The sequence below is a fragment of the Apium graveolens genome, chromosome 6 (assembly GCF_009905375.1).
Source record: "Apium graveolens cultivar Ventura chromosome 6, ASM990537v1, whole genome shotgun sequence".
NCBI lineage: Eukaryota > Viridiplantae > Streptophyta > Magnoliopsida > Apiales > Apiaceae > Apium > Apium graveolens.
In genome coordinates, this window is record NC_133652.1 from 86,258,284 (window position 1) to 86,284,417 (window position 26,134).

Here is a 26,134-nt window from a genome sequence, read left to right on the forward strand (position 1 = left end):
AAGTTGGTAATGAAACAGAATTGGATTAGTTCTTCTGTTGTTATTATTGTTTTTTTGTTTGTTATTATTGTTGATTTCATTGGATTAGTTATATTGGTTTGTTGGTTGCTTGTTGGCTGTTGGTTGGATAATTGTTGGCATTTGGTATTTTTGTCATTTGTGGGTGCATAGGAAACAATTAGAACCTGTCTAGTTTTTAGTAATCTAGACATCAGTTTTTACATACCAATTCTAAAAAAATGTTGTTAAAAGGTTACCTAGACATCAGTTCTTAAAAAAATATGTAAAGCAATCGATGTTAACTTCAAACAAATACATCGGTCAAATATGAAAAACTGATGTAAAAGAAGGAAAACTTTCATTACCTTTGACGTCGGCTAAAGCATGATTAGTCAGGTGAAGAGAGACTACAATTTCTATAAAGAAACCGATGTTAAAACGAACAAACACATCGGTTCTAAAACTAAAACCGATGTCAAAAGAAGGCATGAACATCGGTTTCTTTCCAAAAGCGATGTTATAGCTAGCTTTGACATCGGTTTGTGCTGATTTATACTTTGTTAATTACTAGTTTAGACTGATAATTACATCATATTTAAGCTATTAAAAAGATTGCTCTGCAGTTTTTTGGTTAAAAAAAGACAATATACATCGGGTTTATCCTGGAAACGATGTTAAAGTTAGTCTTAGACATCGGGCTACAACCGATGTTAAATGGGGGTACCTTTCTCTACACCTGCATAGACATCGGTCGAGAAAACCTTTAACATTGGATTTTAGCCGATGTCTATTGAAGCTTTTCTAGTAGTGTGATGCCTTAATCTCAACAATCACAATGGAAGAGGTAAAGGTGGCAGTATTCTCTATGCACTCGGACAAGTCGCCTGGTTTGGACGGCTTAAACCCGGCATTTTTTCAATCCTTTTGGAGCATTGTTGGAGGAGATGTATTCGAGTTTTGCCAGAATTTTATGAATACGGGAGAGCCGCCTAGGGGTATCAACAGGACCCTTGTGTGTTTATTACCGAAGGTAAAGCTGCCACAGCGTATGACTAAGCTCAGACATATATCATTGTGTAACGTACTTATAAGAATCATATCTAAAGTGTTGTCGAACCGATTGAAAACATGTCTGGGTTCTTTAATATCTACTACTCAAAGTGCGTTCGTAGAAGGAAGACTATTAACTCATAATGCCTTAAAAGCATTTGAGGTTAATCACTACATTAAGTGACACAGTCAAGGAAAAAATGGAATAGCAGATCTGAAGATCGATATTTCGAAGGCTTATGACACAGTAAAATGGGGTTTTGTTCGACACATGATGGAAAGATTTGGCTTGAACTCAATTTGGATGAATAGAATTATGGAGCTAGTCCAGTCAGTGTCATACAGTTTTCTCCAGAATGAAAATGTGTTTGGGGATATTAATCCAAAGCGAGGACTTCGCCGGGGTGACCCTATATCACCTTACATTTATATCATGTGCGCGGAGGGTTTAAGTGCTATTTTGAGGCGAAATTAAGAAGCAGGCCTGCTACATGGATGTACTATTGCAAGAGGAGCTCCTACTATATCACATCTCCTTTTTGTCGACGATTGCTATTTCTTTCTTAGGGAGAATGGGACGGAAGCTGGTGTTCTAAAGCGAATTTTGAACAGGTATGAAGAGATCTCGGGACAAAAGATAAACTATACAAAATCAGCCCTTACTTTTTCGCCAATACAACTGAAGGGAGTAGACGGGAAGTTTGTGATCATCTGGGAGTAAATGAATGTCAGAGTCCGGGAAAATATCTAGGGATGCCTATGGTAGTAGGCCGGGATAAAAATAAAACTTTCTCCTTTTTAACTGATCGTGTGGAAAAGAAGCTTCAAAGCTGGCAAAATTAAGCCATATCAAAGGCTGAAAAAGTGCTCTTGCTTAAAACGGCTGCCCAGGTAATTCCAAATTTTTGGATGAATATGTTTTTAATCCCTGTAGCTGTCTGTGATAAGGTGGAAAAAGCAATGAACTCTTTCTGGTGGGGCAATGGTAAGCAAAATAAAAGGGATACGGTGGATGTCCTGGGAGAGATTGTGTACTATTAAAGAAGAGGGGGCTGGGTTTTAAAAGCTTGCGTAGTTTTAACATTGCGATGCTGGCGAAGCAGGCTTGGAGACTTATCAACAATGTTAACCCTCTACTGACTCAACTAATGCGTGCACGGTACTACCCGGAGTCAGATTTCTTAAATGCGAGGATTGGAAATAACCCGAGTTATGTGTGGAGGAGCATTCTTGAGACTCATAAAGTCATTCATCAAGGGTGTAGGCATCGTATTGGGGATGGGCGGAGCACAAAAATTTGGCAGATTCCGTCGCTTCCTTGCCCAGTTAATGGATACATGTCAACCGATATGCCAGAGGAGTTACGAGAGGCGACGGGGAAAGGTTTTCTGGATGACAATCAGAGGGGTTGGGATGAAGAGATCTTAAATGATATCTGTAATGAGAGAGATAGAGACCTCATCAAGCAGATTCAAATTTCAGAAAGAAGAAGAGAAGATACATGGTTTTGGTTTTCGATGAGAAAGGAAAATTTACGGTGTGAAGTTGCTATAGAAAGTTAAGAGGGGAAACTAAATGTCCAGACGGAATTTTCTGGAAGAAATTGTGGGGATTAAAGCTGTTGGGGAAGGTTATAAACCTGATGTGGCGTGCATGTAGAAACTGCTTACCTACGGCTAGTGTTTTAGCCAGAAAAAATGTAGATGTGCAGGTCACTTGTTCTTGGTGTCAAACAGGTGTAGAAGATGATACTCATATCTTGTTTTAGTGCTGTTTTGCTCGAGAGATATGGGAAAATGTTGGCCTCAGTAACTTGGTTGCGGTAGAGTCAAATGATATTGTTCTGGATGTGTTGAAAAGGGTGTTTCAGAATGGATGAGGAGAGCAAATTCTGATGGTGGTTCTACTTTGCTGGAAACTGTGGCAAAGAAGAAATGAATGGGTCTGGAACCGTGTAAACATGTCACCGTTTGGAGTTAAATCTAAGGCATGCAATATGTTAGTAGACTGGCAACGTGCTATGCAGGAGAAGGGTGCCTCAAAAATGCAGTTTCAATCTGTTGGTCGAAGGTGGTGTAAACCACCTGTAGGGTGGGTGAAAATTAATAAAGATGCTTCGTTTCAGCAAACCTCAAGAATGGTAGGTGTGGGTTGTGTTATCCGAGACGAGACAAGGAAATTTCTCCGTGCCAGGAGTAATGTTGTGCATGGGCGATTTCAACCAAGAGAGGCGGAAGCTTTTGGATTGAAGGAAGCATTAAGTTGGACAAAAACCTGGAGGAGGCACAAATGTATCTTTGAATGTGACGCAAAGCTTGTGGTAGATGCAGTAAATGGAGAAGGAGGTAACACTTACTTCCATATGATGATCGAAGACTGTATCGATATTCTTAAACACTTTGATGAAGTGTTAGTTGTGTTTACTCATAGGTCTGCGAATAGTGTGGCCCATAATTTGTCAAGGACGGCATGTTTTATGTCAGGCCTTATGGAGTGGATCTATACCGCTCCTGATTTTATCATATGTAATCTTGAATCTGATTCTTAATGCAAGTACGTTATTTTCAAAAAAATAACTAGCGTGTTGGTCTAAAAAAAACAAAGAAAAGAGAAAAGATTTCAAATGTTACACGAAGTAGTGTTTATGCTAAATTTATAATTACTACACTAAATTTTGGTTGAAAGTGCTATTTTGGGCCAATATTTTAGATTGGGTCTTTTTGGACAATTTATGTCCGACTTACACCATTTATGGGTTTTTCTTGATGAGAAAGAAATTAAGCCTCGCAATAGGCAGGGAATGGGATATTCATATACCGTATAGTTTAACAATTTTTCTTACACAAGATCTATAAATCCCAATCCTAATTGAATTCAAATTTATAGAATTATCTCTCTATAAATAAACACGCTGGTTAGAAGCCATGGCTATTTTATACAGAGTTAAACATAGATTGAGCTGTTGAGAATAATGGCGGTGAGAAAGAGAGAACATGTGGATAATGATGTGGCTAATCCCATATTACAGGAAATTGTATTAGCGGACAGTACTTTCGATCAGCAGCAGAACAACAACAGCTTCACACCTATTACTCACCAAACCCCCAAAGTGTTATTACCATTAGTCAATGTTCCTTTGATAGCTTATACTCTATCCTGGCTTCAATTTGTTGGAGTTACACACATTTTTGTTTTTTGTTGTAATCAAGTCAAGGATTATCTACACATGTCTAACTGGCTTGCAATACCTAATTTTACAGTTTCGACAATAGTGTCGAAATATTGTGTCAGCGTTGGAGACGCTCTAAGGTTAATGTACGAAAAGAACGTAATACATGATGATTTTATTCTTGTCAATGGGGACACAGTAAGTAATATGTTGCTTAATGAGGCAATTGTGGAGCACAAGGAGAGACGTAGAAAGGAACCTTCTTGCTTTTACACTCTATTTGCGCCTCGTGGTTTGACAACCAATCCATTCCTAATATAACGTCAAATTCTCCTAACTTAAAAGGAATTAAGTCAGCAGAAAAGTGCCGACCTTCTATAACCAAATCACAATTAGGACAAATCCTATTAGCAGTAACTCTCTCTTGATTTGCTACTTCTATAATCAGATTGGGTTCAAGAGGGCACGCAACATAATTTAATCTATCAAGAATACTTTCAGCAATAAAAGATCTAGTTGCTCCAGAATCCATTAACATTTTTACTTCTACTGAGTTTATAATAAGCATACCTTTCACCACATCCACATCTTGCACCACATCTTTCATTGTCATGTTAAAGGTTCTAGATATGGGTTGAGCTGTTGGTGCTGGGGGAAGTGGCGGTCCAGCAATTCTAAGAACATTGGCCTTTTGAACAGGCTTCTTGCAGTTTCTAGCCATATGTCCAACCTTCCCACACTTAAAACAGGTTAAGTCAGGCTTCTTTGCTCCATTTAGGCACTCCGAAGAATAATTCCCTTTCTGATTACACCTAAAACAAGTCACGTCCAGCTTATTACATCTACCGGGTGTTTCTTCCCACAAACTTTACACTCTTGAATCTGAGGTCTACTATCATTCCCCGTTTGTTCGGTCTTCTGAAAATGATTCTTTTGAGCTCCATTCCCGGGTTTAAACTTTTGAAACTTTTGATTCTAACCTCCACGATTCTTACCAAACTTCCCTCCAAACTTTGAACTTCCTTGCTCTTGCTCCGAGCTCTCAAACTTCCTTTTCCTACCTTCATTTTCTCTTTTTACAGCTTCACGCTCTCCTTCCACTATCATTGCCTTCTGCACTAAGGCGGCATAATTTTTGATCTCCAAAAGTTCCACTTGACTCGGAATCCATGGCCTAAGTCCCTTTGGAACCTTTTGGCCTTCTGCGCCTCCGTATTCACATACTCAGGTACAAATCTAGATAACTCCGAAAATTTCACCTCATATTCTGCTACCGACATATCTTCTTGTCTAAGGTCCAAAAACTTCATCTCTAGTTGATCTTGCATATAACTTGGCAAGTACTTCTCCAGAAACATCTCGGTAAACTTTTCCCATGATAAATCTTTCCCTTCAAGTAAAGCCTTAGAAGATTCCCACCAGAAACTTGCCTCATCCTTTAGATAATAACTCGCATACTGTGCTTTCTTTTCATCCTTAACTTCTGCTAGTTCAAACGCTTTCTCCATTTCTCTTAACCACGACTGAGCTTTTATCGGGTCGGGCAATCCTAAGAACTCTGGGGGATAAACCAATTGAAAGTGTTTGAAGTTTCCAACTTTAGGGGCTATGAGTTATTGCAAAAGTTGAGCAAGTCGGCTCATCATAGTGGTATATTGGTTCAGTTCTAGGTCTTGGGTTTGAATTTCTTCTTCTTGGTGATCTGGTGAGTTGGCCATTTCTTACAAACCTGATTGAGCAATTATTTATCACTACGATAGCATGGCATTGATATATAACAATAACATTTTATTACAAAATTACTTTACGGGTTTTAAGCTTTACCCAATTTGCACATGCAATCCTATTACTATATAATTTCTCATATCATTGGTGTTTTGTCATGGCACAGGGTACGATTTTACAAAATTTTAAACACGGTTGTATAGAGACATGGTATATAAATCCGTTATAAAGATTTCAGGGTCCATAATAGGAAACAAGATATATGATGGATTTAACAAGCCAAGGGTACATCGATAAAAAGTCTGATTATGACAAGTTTTGAAATAAGGTACAAAAGCAGGGTTAAATAGAGGAAAAACTGGAAAACATCCCCTATCTACCCCTAACTTCTAACAACCGCTATGATTCAAAGTTCTGAAATACAATACAACATAACAAATAAAAAAGGGATCCCGACATCTGACTAAGTATCCCAAGCCTACTGGCGCTGAAAGGGAAAACAACTACGGGCTCCACTAAATATCCCGCCTGATCAACACTAACATCTAATCATCCTGAATCTCTCTCAACACAACCAACATCCAACAAATGATCTTATGCAGCCTCCGGGCCTCCGTATCAGTATCACTAGTAGACGGTCCCTCTTCCAATCTCCTCTGGGCAACGTGCTCCACCATCTTAATCCGGACTCTCCACTCATCATCCATAACTGAAGCGCTCTGCCTAGACTCTCGAGCTGGCCTATCCACCAAAGCTCCCAACTCAGTAATGCGGGAGTAAACAAAATCTCGATCCTGGGCTAACTTTCCACCAACACTAACAAGCACATTCTTAGGCATCTCAGACTCTGGCTCAGGGGTCTCTGACTCTGACCTCAAGGGTGATATCTGCATAGGGATCTCACTACTCTCAAATAAATCCTTCTCCAAATCTGAACTAACATACATAGGCTCCTCTAAAGAGGGTGAAATGGGGTCCACTGGGGTACTAGTCAAACTAATCTCTGAATCAGAATCACTACCACTACTGGGGTCCTAAGAGAAAACATAAAACAGCAACCAAAAAATAACATTAGGGCTAAATAAGACTTCCAACTGTCTCGCGCCCTAACTCTAGTTGCCACTTTAACCTATTCACTTTTCTTAGACTATACCTAATAGTCTAACTCAACTCTATATGAGTCGAACACTCTCGCGATATAGATAACCCAAAATACCCCTTTATCCTAACTTATCTCAGGGACTAGATCATGTAGCTCTGATACCAACTTGTGACGCCCTCAATCTCGGGGTTAGGAAATGAGGACCCACACACCTTTAAACTATGAATAAATAAGCATAAACCCCGATTAACTTATAACAGGATCAAACAGGATTAATTTTGAGACAAGATTACAACTACCAACCAGATAATATATATTACAGCCCAAAATAATACCAAATTTGCATAATCGATTCTGACTTGGAACCGACAGATAAGCCATCGTATCTTTACAAAATTTCCGAATAAGCGCTTGCTCACACACAGCCTGTACTGCCTGCTCTGGCATTTGGAAGCCTACAACACGGTAGGGGCCACCAGGTACGCTCTTATGAGCAGTGCGCCTAAGTCTGACCATCCTCTTGCTTAACTGTCATGGTTAGAACAAAGCATAATATATGAGTATAAAACTCAGCAAGTAACTAAATGACAGTTCTAGGTTGCAATAATCAAAATCTATTCACAATAATTTTAAGGCATTCTCTTTTAACATTCTAGGTACCGACCTCCATCTGGTCGTTAAGGTACCAATGGCATAATTTCAGCCTTAAATTGGATTGGCCCCGTTAATCTCTTATATGACTGGACTAGTCCCATTAGTCTCTTACGTCTCAATCCAATCCATCAGGAATTCATTTGGAAAACCTTGTGTTAGAAAAGAAAGGTTTTACTAAATTCATTTTATATTACCAAGAATATGAATTCATTCGGACTCTTTCAAGTCGAAACTCATTCTTAAGTTCATTTTATGATTCAAGGAAAGTGAATGAATCAAACGTAAACAGGGATCAATACCAAGGAACTGGATCAAATGATAAGTATGGATCAATACCAAGGAACAAGATCAAATGACAAACATGGATCAATACCAAGGAACTTGATCAAATGACAAACATGGATCAATACCAAGGGACTGGATCAAATGATAAACAGGGTATACAAGTTAGGGAATCAAAACAGTTCCAAGGATCATAAGGTAAACAAAGGAATGAAGGATCATTACGCATTGAGGTTCATAAAGGCTCTTATAGGGTTTACAAGAATTCAAGGTATCAACAGGTGATCAGGATATGAATAAAAAGGTTACTATAAAGGTTTGAAAAATAATCATATCAAGTCATTACAAGAACAATAACAGGGATTCTCAAGAATCAATAACAGGTTCACAATGAACAATAACATCAATACTCTATCATGGCATCAACAATATCCTTTCAATACATACACAACTTATACAAGTAGGCAGAGTTACTTGCCTGAATTTACTTTCCTGTTTTATAAGGGTTGAACTACTTCCACCTAGTACACATTTCCCTTTCCTAGCCTGAATGCCCTCACGCTCCAAATCTACAATCCAAAAATCAAAACCCTAATTAGATTCCCATTCGACGTTCCCGGAACGCTTAACAATTTCCCTTTATCGCCATACCCTAAGAGTATATATATTTACTCAGTCATATACACAAGGCACATTTATACCATAACTCGTATACTTTAACCAAATAGCCATCGAATCACATATTGCGACGCAATTACAATACATAGCATATAATCCTTGTATCCAAACTCTATACCCGAGTTAACATAATAATTATATAATCTCATATCAAGATGACTCAATCCTTCCTTTTATTTCACATTAATCGAACCAAAACCACCAAATAAACCAATTAATCCCTAGTAATCTTACATGCATTTACTTTGTGAAGTCTTATGATCAAATCAACCTCTTTTACACCCCTAACCATTCGGCCCTTACAACCAAACACAGTCAAGTGTACTCAATTACAATCATACATAATCAAACATAAATAAATCTCTTTTAGTAACATGAAAGTACAAAAATCACTTACACAATCAAGTCTCATCCTTTTTAATCCAAATACCGAATCAAAATCATAATCAAAATCAAAAATCAAAACCCTTCTTTTAATTATCAAAAATTTGAACCTAAAATTAACACAAACACCATCCAATAATCGACATGCAACCAAGTACTCATTTAAATTATCATTAGTAGCTAAAGCAATTAGCATATTAACCCACAAAATCAACTTAATCCCTTTTTCAACCATAAGACCCATTCGGGTTTTAGAAAAAACACACATGCATAGATCAATTTTGACATGCAAGGCTTTAAATCACAATTTAAACTCATTTTAACCCTTAACTTAACCATTCAACTCATTTTATTTACAAATCAAACTAAACTTATTTGATTACACTCAAACCTTACATGGATGCCATGAAACTTTCTTAGAAACAAACATTTATATTCAATATCAAGTTTAACACTAAAACAAATAAGCAACTCATCATTCAAAATTGAAACCCCCCTTTTTAAATCAAAATTCGAACTATCATCAAACAAAACCGAAGAAAATACAACACAACATCCACTATACTTCTTCAATGATCATACACTAAGAAATTGAGATTTTCTTAAATAAAATCAAAAGAAGTTGATTTCAAAACTAGCTTAAACACTTACATACAAAAGGTAAACGGATAGAGAATGAGAAATAAGGAAGATTGATATTGAAAACTTTGATTTCCAACTAGAATTAAGCTTTGCATGTAAAAGAGAGAAGGAGGGAGTGTATGAGAGAGAGAGAGAGAGCCGAGAGGGAGAGGGAGAGAGTTCGGAAGTGAAGAGAGAAAAGAGAGATGAGAGAAAAGAGAGAAAGAGAAAGGGAAGAGATAGAATGAAAATGGAAATGACCAAACTTCTCTCCTTTTATACATACAAGTTAGTGGAAAAGAGAAATTACCCTTGTACCCTTCTCTCATTATTAGCACAAAATGCATGCAAGGATAGTATGGTCATTTGGTTAAGTTGAATGGAGATAGTGGGATGGGAAATGATACATCTAACCTTCTCTCATGTTGTGAGTGGAAATGAATGCAAGGGCAAGTTGGTAATTTAAAAAGAATCTAAATTCTTAATTTCCTTTTATCCTTAATCAAAAACGAATTTGATTAATATATTTTTGAATCAGAAAAGATAAACATGCCACGAATATCACTTTTAGAATATAGATCTTGAAATTATCTTTCCAGCCATATTTTTAAAATAATTTTGAGCGTACGGTTTATTTGTTATGGATTTTACAAGATTGTGCTCAAAATAGAATTATTACACAAGAAAATCATTTTAAAGTACACCGATCATGAAATAAATCCGTCTATCATTTTTATAAAGTTTCTAGGACTATTTTGAAGATAACCAAACCAACTTGACACCTTGAACATACTCGGATAATTTTATAAAACATTTTAAGGTTCAATAAACCTTATTTTAAATTAAATAGATCCCTTAAAATCATTTAAAAAATCAACAGAGCACATAATCAATCATATTTGTAAGCAATAGCAAATATTCACATATCACGACTCATACTCGATCACAAATTTCCCTTCTTCTTATTATTATTATTATTATTATTATTATTATTATTATTATTATTATTATTATTATTATTATTATTATTATTATTACTATTATCATTATTATTCCCCTTTTCGCGTAACGGGTCGCAACCTGCATGACGGCCCGACGCTAAGCGTTTCAATTACGCTTCACAATAAGTCCTTTATACCAACTGATACGTCACTAGAATATAACACTTACTTAAACATTTCAATTTCATATAACAACACATATTTCACATTTAAATACTTTTAATCTCTTTTAAAACGGGTCTCGTTCTACCTGACGGCCCGACAACACAACTTATCCCCTAAGATGACTCATCAAACTAGAACGCGTCATTTTACGGTCCCAGATACTAATATACCATAAAGATAATTAACTAACAAAATCATTTAAAACTTTAATTAAATCACATAATTTATAATTACACCACACAATCATACTTTATTCACTTAATCACATCGCAAAATTCTCATTTGCTACATACACAGCCAAGATCATAGACTAAATCTTGTAAACAAAAGGAATTTCATTAAAAGATCAAAGAAGTACATTTCATGAAAGTTTTGATTACATGCAAAAGATGATTACAAGAAAGTCCTAGTCTAAATAGAACAATGATATATATTCACATGCACAATTAGCAAATAAATTCACTTAATTCATTATGCATATAATAAAATACATCAAAAATTCCCAGTTTAATATCTTGAACAGCATTTAGGACATATCAGGATTTGATCAATATACATTAGGATTTGATCAAATATAAATTTAAAAGAATTTATCTGTCCCAACTAACCATACCAAGTTCATTGACAAGCTTTGTAAATGTTACTTCAAGTAATGGCTTCGTGAAGATATCAGTCAGCTGGTGCTTAGTGGGAACAAAATGAAGCTCAATTATTCCTTCCATGACATGCTCTCTTATAAAATGATATCTGATGCTGGTATATTTAGTAAGAGAGTGTTGCACTGGGTTTCCTGTCATGGAAATAGCACTTTGATTATCACAATAATTAGGAATTTTAGAAAATGATAATCCATAGTCCATGAGCTGATTTCTCATCCACAATAACTGAGCACAACAACTCTCAGATGCAATATATTCAGCTTCAGCAGTTGAAGTAGAGATAGATTTTTGCTTCTTACTGAACCATGGGACTAATCTGCCTCCCAAAAATTGACAGCTCCCTGATGTACTCTTCCTGTCTATTTTATAGCCAGCAAAGTCAGCGTCGGAATAACCACATAATTCAAAATCAGCTTCCCATACATACCAGAGACCAAGTGATACAGTACCCTTGAGGTATCTAAAAATTCTCTTTACTGTAATAAGATGTGGCTCCCTTGGATTTATCTGAAATCTTGCACACAGACAGGTGGCAAACATAATGTCTGGCCTACTAGTTGTTAGGTACAAAAGAGAATCAATCATACCTCTGTAATTTGAGACATCAACTGCTATATCTTCATGAGGATCAAGCTTTGTAGCAGTTGCCATTGGAGTAGTTGTTGTTGCACTATCTTGCATATTAAACCTTTTCAACAGGTTCCTTGTGTACTTTGACTGATTAATGTAGATCCCATTATCAGTCTGTTTAATTTGCAATCCCAAGAAGTAACTCATCTCTCCCATCATGCTCATTTGATATCTTGATTGCATCAACTTTGAAAACTTATCACACAGTTTTTGATTAGTTGATCCAAAAATGATATCATCCACATAAATTTGAACTAAAAACAAATCTTTACCTTGATTCAGATAAAATAAAGTTTTATCTATTGTATCTCTTTTGAATCCACTTTCCAGAAGAAATTGAGCAAGAGTCTCATACCATGCCTTAGGTGCTTGCTTTAGTCCATAGAGTACTTTGTCAAGTCTATAAACATAATCAGGATATTTAGGATCCACAAAACCTGGTGGTTGTTCAACATAGACTTCCTCTTCAAGTTCTCCATTGAAAATGCACTCTTGACATCCATCTAAAAGACTTTAAATTTCTTGTGTGCAACATATGCCAAGAAAATTCTGGTTGCTTCCAGCCTAGCAACAAGAGCAAATGTTTCATCATAGTCAATACCTTCATGTTGGGAATATCCTTTAGCCACCAATCTTGCCTTGTTTCCGATAATTGTTCCATCAGAATCAGTTTTATTTCTGAAGACCCACTGTGTGCCTACAATTGACCTATTTTTAGGTCTAGGCACCAGCTTCCATACTTCATTTCTTTCGAACTCATTCAACTTTTCTTGCAAAGCCATTGTGGCGCCCCAAAATCCGGGGTCAGGAATCTCGGAGGCCACACTATCTAAACTACTACAAACCACATACATCACACTGCAATATATAAATACTCACACTTTACGACCCCACACTTATCACACACACACTCTTACAGGTTATTGTCTTGGAAACGAACCATTCATAGCTAGAGTAATTCAACCATAAAGTGATAATTTTACAACCCAAAAGTAATTAAATCTTACCGGGGAGTAACCTTTAAGTAAGGCTAGTCCGTCGATCAAATATATGTTTCTTGTTTATTACCTTACATAAGTCATACTTAAAAATAAGCCGAACTAAAAATAACTGAAAACCAATCCAGCTTATTCAGACTACCTGTAGTACAGCACCAAACAATCTACATAACAGCTGGCCATTTCCTACCAATTTCCTGGATGTGGTTCTCATGGTAGGCATCTTGATTCACTGTTGCGTTGTGTCAATTTAAGAAAACAAGTGTGAGCTATAATGCCCAGCATAATAATGTATAGTATGAAAATGACTGTATGATAACTTACGTAAAACATCATATATGATACTTATGTTACATTTGAAATTAGTTTTCCCTTGGTGATACACACCTTCTATGAAAACAATTCTTTAGGGGATTTTATTATCCTGCGAATACCTTAATAGTAAACCCAGCACCTAGGCTTGGGTTACGGTATTGCATCACAATTCCAATTGAAAGAATTAGGACACCCGTTGGAGCCACCGCATACGATGATCAGTCGTAATACGACAATAGTAACCTTTTCTACTAGTAGATGGACGACACCTTCGTATCCCGGTTATCACCCTTTCCGCATTCGGGCTACGTGTCCCATTTTTGGGTATACACATACTTCACAAGTTCCTGAGTACACAGAGTACCTTCACCTGCGGTACCTTTGGTAGTCCATCTAGCACACATAGTACCAGAGTCTACCCTTCCCTTGTCCTTTTAAAAAGAATTCTATCATATCTCGAGAACTCGAACCACATCGAAGTTCCCCAAGCATTTTGCTTGTTGATAGAAACAGTTTGTCTTACTAAGATATAAATGTATATATATATATATATGTACTTCCGAGATTTTCGGAGGAAGTACTAAGGATGTGAGTTGACCGTTGTCAACAGATAATTAAATAAGGGGGAAAAGTTTTTCCTTGAAACTATATTCACAATATTAAATAAGTCGGGATAATATTCTCCGACGATCTGAAATTATTCGAATGATTTTCAAAAATCAGAAAGTAATTTAAATCTGGTTCTATGATTTTTAAATTATAAATAAACCCTTTAATAAATAGTAAATAATTAAATGATAATCGATAAATAATTAAACCTCGAAGGAGTTTACTTTTAAAAGAATAAATAATATTCATCAGCTAATTTATGTTTAATACATTAATAACTTTAATAATTAATCGAGATTGAAGTAAATATTTAATGGAGAATACTTCTCCCTAATAACTGAATAGTAAGTAAATATTTCTTGTCCAAATGATAAAGTATAGTAGAGGGAATACGATCTTTGGAAATCATTTTAATAAAAGCTTGAGGTGTTTAATGTTGGTAAGTGGACGTCGAGTCCCTTTAAAACGTACTACTATGGACTTGTAATCGTCCTATAATATCACTGGAATGCTTCCCGGGTTTTTATCTTGAAATCCCGACCGACTCTCGGTCTTATTATAATACGTTACGCTTATAGCAGAATGAAATATTTCACGATATATACCTATCGTACAACATCGCTATATCATGCAAAAATTCAATAACTACGTATCAGGGCAAACATGGTACTTATGCAATGATAATAAAACAATCCTTTTACAACACAACAGTAAATGGAATTGGTTTCGTAAACTTTCCTGGGTATCTCGAGGTGGAGGATGCTCTAGGTTCCGCTCGGAAATCTATAATCATAAACACAATTCGTTTTGTTAGGTCCCATTCTAATTTACGGTGATTTGCACTCATGCGCTACTTATTATGAACCCTCTCAACTTCTATTACCTTTATTATTCCTTTAAGTACTTATTCACTTCATGGTCGCTTCATTTTTCTAAGTATCTTAGGTTCATTTTCATTTTCGTTGTCGGCTCCGCTATGGATTCTACGGTTTCAAATCGCGCGGTCTCGGCTCCGATATTTTTATTAAATTTAAAAATCATTATTTTCACTTGAATTTTTTATGAAAGTTATGAAACTCAAAATACTACTCTTTTTAAAAATTTCATGATTTATGAACATTCTTAAGTCGATCCTTTATATTTTCAAAGTTCGTAATTCGTAGCAGTTTTTGTCGCGTAAATTACTTTTAGTAAAACGGCCATAACTTTTGATCCGTAAATCGAAATCAAGCGATTCAAGAGCCTAAACGATCCTTATAACATTTTATATCATAATCAAGGGTTTTTTTTCAAGAAACTATAGTTTATATCTTCAGGAATTTCTGCAGAAACTTAAAGTTATGTTTTGTTCGTTTTAGCGAGATTACGTTTACGATCGGAGTTTCGTTTACACCTTAAATCTTTATACTTCCACCAACAATAATCATATCATCATCAACTCACTAAATCCTCTCAAGAACATCATGTTCTTGAGGCAAAAACAATCAACCTTAAATCTACTTAGCTAAACATCAAGATTTCAATAATATCACCTCTAAAACTAGGTTTCTAACTACATACTAAAAGGATCTTGAATTTGAATTTTAAATAAAGTTAGGTCAAATATTTTTACCTTTCTTGAAATCTTGAGATGTGTTCTTGAGGATGGTGGAGTCTTGGGAGTGCTTGGTATGGTTTTTGGAACCTAAAATCACCATTAAAATCAAGAAACCAAAGAAGAGTTAATATTCATACTATTCATTCTCAACTTTCTTGATTTTATTACACCCATCAAACCTTGATAAAAAGAGATCAAAGAATTATCTTACCTTAGTTTGGTTGTTAGGAAGCTTGAGAATTAATGGGAGGATTTAACCATGGCTAGAACTTGAGATTTTAATTTTGAATTCCTTCATTGATGAAGAAAGCCGAATGGAAGAAATGAAGAAGGGGGATAGAGTTTTATGCTTGCTTCCTTGGTTGCATCTAGGAAATGGGATTGGTGATATCTTATATTGATTTGATATTCTCCTAGTATAGAATCCTAGGTTTATTCTTGTTGCCAAATCCATGGACAAATCTAAGTAGCTTCCTAGTTTACAAGCTAAACTACTTATTTTAGCTTCCTTAGCACACTATTTGATTAGCCTTGGTTGATCATCCTATATCTAGCTCACTATTTGATAAAGTAACCATGGTTACTTTCTTAACATGGTTAGTTAGTGCGTTTCGTCTATTTAATCGTTTACACGTTCGCTCGGCCGCTTAAACGTTTTCGTAATACTTCCTCGTAAATGGTTCGCGATGTAATTCCTTTCGCATTTATTCGTTTTGTTTTGAATTATCATACTTGAATATAAATCTGTAGGGTTTTAATCTTGTAATTATATTGGGATTCCCGTAATCCTCGATGAGTCGTAAATATGGTCGTTTTTCAAAGTTCATTTTCTTCGAAAACTAACAGCGTTTACATACACTCATTTGGTACGTATAACCGTAATATCAACTCCGAAACTCATTTTCTCATGTACTACATAGTGTGGGCTCAAAAGTTTTTTCCTGCCCATCAGGATTACTATTCATTAAACGTTTTACAAGGTCTCAAAAATTCGAGTTATTACAGTCTTCCCCTCTAAAAAGGATTCCGTCCTGGAATCAATTGGAAAATAAGTGGGGGTATCTATTCCTCATTGCGTCTTTAAGTTCCCAAGTTGACTCCTCGACATTTTGATTCATCCATAAGATTCTAACCAGCTTCACAGTCTTGTTCCTCAGCACTTGTTCTTTTTGGTCCATTATCCTTACTGGCTGCTCGATGTAGGTCAGGTCTGGTTGTAAATCTACCTGCTTGTATTCTATTATATGTCATGCATCTGCATGGTACTTTCTTAATATGGACACGTGGAACACGTTGTGCACTTGTTGCAGATTAGGAGGCAACGTAAGCTAGAGGTCCTATTCTCCTTAAAATTTCAAAGGGTCCTATGAATCTGGGACTCAACTTCCCTTTCTTCCCAAATCTCATCACTCCTTTCCACGGAGATACCTTCAATAGCACAGAATCTCCTACTTCATATTTCCTATCCTTCCTGGTCTGGTCGGCGTACTTCTTTTGTCTGTCCTGAGCTGCTACCAGTCTTTTCCTGATGAGTCTCACCATTTCCCTGGTCTGTTGGACTAACTCTGGTCTTAATATCTTGTGTTCTCCAACTTCATCCCAACATAGGGGAGAGCGACATCTCCGTCCATAAAGAGCTTCATACGGGGGCATTCCTATGCTAGCGTGATAGCTATTATTGTAAGCAATTCGATCAGGGGTAAGTGGTCATCCCAATTTTCTTTGAAATCAATGGCACATACTCGTAGCATATCTTCTAGGGCCTGAATAGTCCTTTCGCTTTATCCATCAGTCTGGGGGTGGTAAGCGGTACTCATGTTTAGTCTTTGTGCCTACGCATTCCTGGAAGTTTCTCCAAAATCAGGAATTAAACCTTGGGTCTCTATCTGACACTATGGCTACAGGAACGCCGTGTCTCACTACAATTTCCTTCAAGTAAATATCTACCAACTTATCTACGGTGTACCTTTTGTTGATTGGTAGGAAGTGTGTGGACTTGGTCAATCTATCTATGATAACCCATATGGCGTCATGATTGGTCTTTGTCCTTGGTAAGCCTGTCACAAAATCCATGGCTATATGCTCCCATTTCCATTCCGAAATTTCCAGGGGCCGTAATAGTCCACTAGGTCGCTGATGTTCAGCCTTCACTCTCTGGCGGTTCAAGCACTTGCTGACCCACTCTGCTACTTCTCACTTCATGTTAGGCCACCAATAATATTCCTTAAGGTCACGGTACATCTTTGTACTTCCTGGGTGGATTGAATATCTGGAGTTGTGCCCTTCGTGCAGCAGCTCGTCCTTTAACTCTTGCACATTTGGTATCCAAATTCGGGACGCATATCTCGTGATCCCTTTCTTGTCCTTCTCACATCTCACTTCTTCACCGGTCAATGTTTCTCTTTCTTCACTCGCCTTCTTTTCCTGACATACTCGTATCTTTTCAGTCAGTTCTGGCACTAGCTTAATCTCAAATAATCCTTCTGTTCCTTTACCGGTCATTCTCACGTCAATTTCCATCTTCTCGAATTCTTTAATTAGCTCCTCCGATGTTATTATCATCTTGAGTCTTTCCTTCCTACTAAGGGCGTCAGCCACCACATTGGCTTTACCTGGGTGATACAAAATTTCACAGTCATAGTCCTTTATCAACTCTAACCATCTCCTATGTCTCATGTTCAGTTCCTTCTGAGTGAAAATATATTTGAGGCTTTTATGTTTTGTGTAGATCTCGCATTTCTCACCGTATAGGTAGTGTCTCCAAATTTTTAGGGCAAATACTACGGCTGCTAATTCTAGATCATGCGTCAGGTATGTGCTCTCATACTCCTTCAATTGCCGAGAGGCATACGTATTAACTTTGTCGTGCTACATCAGTACGCATCATAATCCTTTAAGCGATGCGTCACTGTATATCACAAACTCTCCCTTTCCATCGGGAAGAGCGAGCACTGGTGCTGACACCAGCCTCCTTTTCAGTTCCTGAAAGCTTTCCTCACATTTCTCTGTCCATACGAACTTTTCTGTCTTCCGGGTAAGTCTAGTCAGTGGACCGACTATCTTAGCAAAATCTTGCACGAATCTTCGGTAATATCCTGCTAAACCCACAAAACTCCTAACCTCTGTTGGGGTAGTTGGTCTTTCCCAGTTGGATACCGCCTCTATTTTGGCAGGGTCAACTAACACTCATTTTCTACTCACCACATGTCCTAAAAATTGAACTTCTCTTAACCAAAACTCGCACTTCGAGAACTTGGCATATAATTTCTCATTCCTCAAGATTTCTAAGACTATCCTCAAATGTTCTGCATGTTCTTGCTCTGTCTTTGAGTAGATCAGAATATCATCTATAAAAACTATCATGCATATATCTAGGTACTTTTTGAACACTCTGTTCATCAAATCTATAAAGGTTGCGGGTGTATTAGTTAGCCCAAATGACATGACTAAGAACTCATAGTGCCCATACCTAGTGCGAAAAGCAGTCTTCGGTATATCCTCAGGTTTGATTTTCAATTGGTGATATCATGTTCTCAAATCTATTTTGGAAAAATGTACAGCTCCCTTGAGTTGGTCGAATAGGTCATCAATCCCGGGGAGAGGATACCTATTCTTAATAGTCAGCTTATTCAATTCTTGATAGTCTATGCATAATCTCATACTGCCGTCATTTTTCTTTACGAACAGTACCGGCGCTCCTCCTGGCGACACACTGGGTCTTATCATTCCATTATCTAATAACTCTTGCAGTTGAGAAGCTAGTTCCTTCATCTCAACTGGGGCTAGCCTATATGGGGCCTTGGATACTGGTGTCATTCCTGGTGCTAATTCTATAGCGAACTCTATTTCCCTGTCAGGTGGCAACCTTGTTAAGTTCTCTGGAAACACATCCTCGAATTCGTTCACTACGGGTATGTCCTGTATATTAGGGACTCCCTTCTTGGTATCTACCACATAAGCCAAATAGGCCTCGTTACCTTTCCTTAATAACCTTTTTGCCTATAGCATGGTCAGAAATTTCTGGTTCTGTCATTGACCTCTAAACACTACTTCTTTCCCATTTTGCACTCTTATCTTTACCCTCTTCTGTTCACAATCTATTTGCGCTCCATTACTGGATAACCAATCCATTCCTAAGATTACATCAAATTCTCCTAACGCAAATGGGATTAGGTCAACCTCGAAGACCTTCCCTTCTAATTTCAACTTCCACTTAGGGTGTACTTGATTCACAGAAAATATTTCTTTGTTTTCTATTTCCACTTGTAATACCTCACGTAAGGGTACGGCATTAAGTTTTAACTTTTTAGCAAAATCTTGAGATATAAATGACTTGGTTGCTCCAGAATCAAATAGGACATTTGCATGTTCGGAACTTAACAAAAGGGTACCGGCTATCACGTTAGTGTTTCAGACAGCATCCCGAACGGTCATGTTGAAGGTCCTAGCAGATGGAGGTTAGTTGGATGCAGCTCTACTCATCCCTGAGGCTGGGGGCTTCAATGTCGGGCAATCCTTTCTCATGTGTCCTACCTTCCCATATTGGAAACACGTCACATTGGTTCGGGTGCAGTTATTGGCAAGGTGTCCGATTTGGTCACACCTGTAACATTTTAGAGGGGCTCTCTCCTGGGTACACACTCCAAGGTATCTTCTCCCACATGTCTGACATTCGAGTATTGGGGCACGGGGTTAGCTATGGAACGTTGCCCTAGATTGTCCGCCGCCCTGGCCAACACTCTCACTCGGGGCCTTTCTGAATCCGGGGCCTCGTACAGGTTGGGACACTGCTCCCCTGACGAACCTGCTTGGAAGGCTCCTATTCCCAGTTCCTACTCCTCCTCCTTGGCTTCCTATCTTCCTCTTCCTATTTTCCTTTTCTTTCACACTTTGCTCGCTGCCAGCTTCAACAATTGAAGCTTTCTGTACTAACACTACAAGAATAATGTCAATAGACATCACACATTAGACATCGGTTAACTTTGCCACTGATGTTAAAAAGAGTATTGACATCACCCCGTGTTTTTGTGATGTCTTTGTTCTTTGTAGACATCGGTTATAATTAAACCGATGTCTAAAATTCACCAAAAAAAAAAAACAAAATTCGCGCCCACCATTTCTTCCCCCGTTAGTGAAATTTCATTCAGTTTAGTTCTACATTCCCCCAATCCCAAAATTCTCCCCCCTTAACCAAATTTTGGTTCCCCCCAAAAATCAATCTTCAGACACAAAATCAAAACAAAAAAACTAAAAACTAAAAAACAGAAAACTCTCTCTCTCTCAAACCTGTCTCTCTCTCTCGAACCCCTCTCTCTCTCTCACCTCTCTCCCCTCACAATCTCTCTGAACTCCGGCCATCATCTCACCATCATAATCTCTCGAACCTCTCTCTCTCTCGAACCTCTCTCTCTCTCTCGAACCTGTCTCTGGAACCTCTCTCTCTCTCTCTCTCTCTGAACCTCTCTCCGCTCTGAATCTCTCCGTTACGCCTCTTTCGTTTAACCTCTCTACTTCGGTAAGTGTTGTATCTTCTTGAATCGAACTGGTCTTCTCTGCATGAAGACCAGTTTTAAAAGTTGAGGATTTTTGAATTCAAAACCCTAATTTTGTAAATTGGGGTTTTTTCTAATTCGAAACCCTTATTTTTTTTATTAATTTAGTGTCAAATCTTGTTGCTAATACTTTTCTTCTTGTTGTATACAGGACCTAATCTGAGAAAAAGATTTAAAGCTTTAGGTAATTTGGATTTTTTAGTTGTACATTTATATTTTTGTTTATTTTTTTTATTTTTGTAAATTAGGTTTTCATTTGTTTGTAATGTTGTGATTTGTTTTTGCAGGACATTAGTGTTGTTTGATTTTTCGATCTTCGGTGAGTTTTCTTCTCCAACTCTGTTTTGTACGCTTATACATTTGATTTGTTTTGTTAGTTTTGATAGTGTGTTTTTTGTCTATGTGCTATGCAGTTGGTTCTTATGTTGATCTATGTGTTGTGTATAATATGCATTATGTATTATATGAAATCTCAGTTTTGTTTTATTTGCAATTATGTGCAGGAGAATTCATTTTGGTATTAGTATGTTATATTTAAATGTAGTCGTGTTCTGAATTTTGGATGCAAGTGTGTGGTTAATTTAGTGATTGTGTATGCAAGTGTTTAGTTGAAAATAGTACATTTATAATTTGATAATCTGCATCCGTGATCTGACTATTATACTATGGTTAATTATATAGTGATTATACATTAAGTACCGAATGACTAGTTAATATATAGTACTAGTACTATAATTAAATGTATAATATGAATTACGTAATGCATTACAAATCGATTCATATCATATTATAATAAAATATATAACATTAAAATGTATAATATGCATTATGTATAATATGAATTCTCAGTTTTCTTATGTCGTTTATAGTCTGCCCTATGTGTGGATGTCATACTTAAAATCAAGTTAGACTTCTAAAATAAATATTAGGCTTATAAAATAAATATAAGCCTTATACTGAATTTTTTAGTGACATACCAGGTGGTTTTAAATGGATAGGTCTTGGATAAAAGCCGATAGGGATTCTCTACAGTATGAAATTGGTGTTGAAAACTTCTTGATATTTGCCGAGGAAAATGCTAAAAACCCCAAGAAAATTCCTTGTCCTTGTGCACACTGCTCTAACTTCAAAAAGTTTTCTGTGAATATAATCAGAGGTCATCTTTATGAATCAGGGTTTAGTTTAGGATATTCTGATTGGATTTGGCATGGAGAAAACCATGATAATAGTACTAGGTCATCTGTTGGTAGTACTTGTCCTCCCTCGAAGCCCATACCAATTTCAGAAACATTTAACGTGTGTGAAGCAGCCTATAGTAGGGAAGATTGCGATAAAGAGTCAGATAACTTTAAGAGGTTTGTTGCCGATGCAGAACAACCTCTGTTTGAGGGAAGTGAGTGTACTAAACTGGAGTCGGTCTTAAAATTACATAATTGGAAGGCTAGGTTTGGAGTTTCCGATAAAGCTTTTACTGATCTGCTTCAATCAATTGGATCAATTCTTCCTAAAGATAATCTGCTTCCGTCTAATATGTATGAAGCCAAGAAAACATTGACTGATTTAGGCCTCGAGTATATTAAATTCCACGCTTGTCCAAATGACTGCGTATTATACAGGGGTCCAATTCTCGAGTCTTCTTCCGAGTGTCCCAAATGCCATCTCTCTCGCTGGAAAGTTGGGAAAGATGGTCAAGTTAGGGTAAATGTGCCAGCTAAGGTTATGTGGTATTTTCCGATAATCCCCAGATTTAAAAGAATGTTTAAATCTTCATCTACTGCTGAATTAATGAGTTGGCATGCAAATAATCGATCCAAAGATGGAAAGATGCGTCACCCCTCTGATTCTCCTTCTTGGAGAAATGTAGATTGTAGGTGGCCTGAGTTTGGTAGCGAGGCAAGAAATATACGTTTAGGATTAGCGGCCGATGGTATAAATCCACACAACAATGGATTAAATAATCGGTACAGCTGCTGGCCAGTTATGTTAGTAACATATAATCTTCCTCCATGGTTATGCATGAAGAGGAAGTTTATGATGTTAACAACATTAATTTCAGGCCCACAAGAGCCTGGTAATGATATTGACGTATATCTCCAGCCACTGATCGACGATTTAAAAAAATTGTGGGAGGAAGGTGAACCAAACGTGTACGATGCCCATACCAAATCCTTTTTCACTCTAAAGGCAATCTTGATGTGGACAATAAATGACTTTCCGGGATATGGAAATTTGTCGGGGTACGTTAATAAGGGTTATAGGGCATGTCCAGTATGCGGTGATCAGACCGTGGCTAAATATCTAAGTCGTAGTAGAAAAATGAGCTACCAAGGACATCGTCGGTATTTAGATCTTTATCATCCGTATAGGAGACAAAGGACAGCTTTTAATGGAGAACAAGAATTTGGTTGTGCACCTGAACCACTTAGCGGAGAGGAAGTGTTGGGGCAACAACAGCAACTTAGGTTCAGTTTTGGAAAGGGGGGGAAGCCAAAAAAGGTGGAGTCTCCATGGAAAAAACAGTCAGTTTTTTTTGAGTTAGAGTATTGGAAGTTTCACCATGTTCGACATTGTTTAGATGTCATGCACGTCGAAAAGAACGTGTGTGATAATATAATTGGGACACTTCTACACATGAAATTCAAGAGTAAAGACAGCCTTGCCTCGCGTCTTGATTTGGTTGACATGGGAATACGGCCTGATTTAGCTCCAGAAGTAGGTGAGAAAAGAACATACCTACCTCCTGCCCCTTATACTCTCTCCCGGAAAGAAAAACAAATAATATTGGCATCATTGTACGACATGAAACTTCCATACGGACATGCTTCAAATATAAGAAATTGTGTATCGATGATTGATATGAAGTTGTATGGTTTAAAGTCCCATGACTGCCATATCCTTCTCCAACAACTACTACCTGTTTGCATTCGTTCAGTGCTTCCGAAAAATGTTAGGGTTAGTATCATAAGATTGTGTTTTTTCTTCAACTCTCTGTGCAACAAAGTTGTAGATGTGTCAAAGTTGAATAAATTACAAGCAGATGTGATATTGACCCTGTGTGAGTTAGAGAAGATATTCCCTCCGTCATTTTTTGATGTTATGATACATCTTATGGTCCACCTAGTAAGGGAACTGCGATTATGTGGACCGGTTTTTTATAGATGGATGTTTCCATTTGAACGCTTTAATAAAATATTGAAGAGTTATGTAAGAAACCGATTATATCCAGAAGGTTCTATAGCTGAAGGTTACCTCAAAGAAGAGTCAATAGAATTTTGCAGTGAGTTCTATAGCGGGAGTAGTAGAACAACCGGTCTTCCGAAAGATGAAGAAAAAATTTCCGGTCCAATCGGTGGTGTGACTATGAAGTCAGTTGCGGAAAAAGAACGAGATGAGGCTCATCTTTCAGTTCTTCGTAATAATTCGGAAGTGGAACCATATGTTATGTAAGTAAAACATAAAAAGTATACATATAATTGTTAAAGTTGTATTTGGTATAGTTTAGTCGAATTTGATGTAAGTAATTTCAGGTTGCATAAAAAATATTTGGAAGAGATTTATCGAGGGAAAAAGAAGAGTGTACAGTGGCTATTGGGAGAGCACAATCGACAATTTGCCGATTGGTTTGAACAAAAAGTTGGTTTACATTATTTTTCCTTCTTTTTTATTTTTATATGTCGTGTTTTTAAATTTGTAGCCACTTATATGCATCAATAAATTATATGTAGGTCAGTACAGAAATGAGGGAGAATGCGGAAGCCGTATCTGAAACTATAAGATGGTTTGCTGGGAAACCTTCATTTTCAGTTTTGACTTACGAAAGTTATGCTGTTGAAGGGGTCCGATACCACACAAAGGATCGAGATAATGCAAGGGTAGTTCAGAATAGTGGTGTGTCATTAGTTGCAAGGACAGTCCAAGTCTCTAGTGCTAAGGACATGAATCCTATAGAGAGTGATTTAAAATTTTATGGGGTGATCAGGGAAAGTGGAGGTAGTTTTCACTCTCCAATGCCATCTGAAAAGGCAAGTTTCGATCCGGAAAAGGATAAAGAAATGAAGTCAAATCCACCACCTGCAAGAGGAGTTGTGTTGGTATATGAAGATGATGACTGTGTTTTTACAGATGGCCCAACTAGGCCTTCACCTCCTGGAAGTCACGTAAGTTATTTTAATTTTGTGAGCAACCTTGTCATTTATCTTACTAAGGTAAATCATTGTTACCTTAATTTTTTAATTTTGTTTATTTAAATATTATAGGCCCAACGATCTTGTGAGCTATCTGTCGAGAGACTTGAGAATAAGGTTGCATTTGGTATGGTATATCCTCGCGAGGATAATTTAACTGATTTGGTACATGGAGTTGATATACCAATTGGACATCAATGTGTCTCCGTTGATGGCCTCATAAAACCAGATGCCTTGCTTCCAGCTGAGACACGTGGTGATGACATGATGACTGTCCGCGATGCTCTAGGATCTTTTTTGGCATGGCCTGAGGAATTAATTAGCTACACAAATGTTGCGGTATAATGAATAATATATATATGTATAATATTGTCTGAATTTTGAAATTAAATTGTTCATTTCAAGATATTAAAAATTAAGTGGTATGTACATTTTATTTTGGTTTTATATTATCATCAGGTGCAGAAAAAAGAAAGGCCCCGAACAAGTGCTGAAAAAATAAAAAAGAATGACGGGTTGCAGGATTTGAAGGCACAATTTCTTCAAGCAAAGCCAGGTGTGAAAGTGCCAAAGGGCTTTAAGCTGTTGTATAAACATGCAACAACTTGGATGAAAACTACCGGGGTCAGTATCCAGGTTCGATGTGAGCCGAATGTGTTTGGACATGAAAAAACAATTTATTTATTACATGAGAATGTTGTGTCTTTATTGGAGTTTGAAATGTTGGGCCAAGCAGTAGTTGCAAGTTACATGGCGTAA

The 26,134-nt window shown here is 37.1% G+C and overlaps 1 protein-coding gene across 1 annotated transcript; it reads left to right on the plus strand.

Moving 5' to 3' along the window:
• Window positions 1-4,021: 4,021 nt before the first annotated feature.
• LOC141665284 (uncharacterized) lies at window positions 4,022-25,185 on the plus strand. The gene is made up of 7 exons (XM_074471266.1): window positions 4,022-4,466; window positions 22,501-23,118; window positions 23,248-24,143; window positions 24,390-24,634; window positions 24,719-24,824; window positions 24,917-25,063; window positions 25,171-25,185. Exons 1-7 carry the CDS (start codon window positions 4,022-4,024, stop codon window positions 25,183-25,185), a joined length of 2,472 nt encoding a protein of 823 aa, XP_074327367.1.
• The last annotated feature ends 949 nt before the right edge of the window (window positions 25,186-26,134 follow it).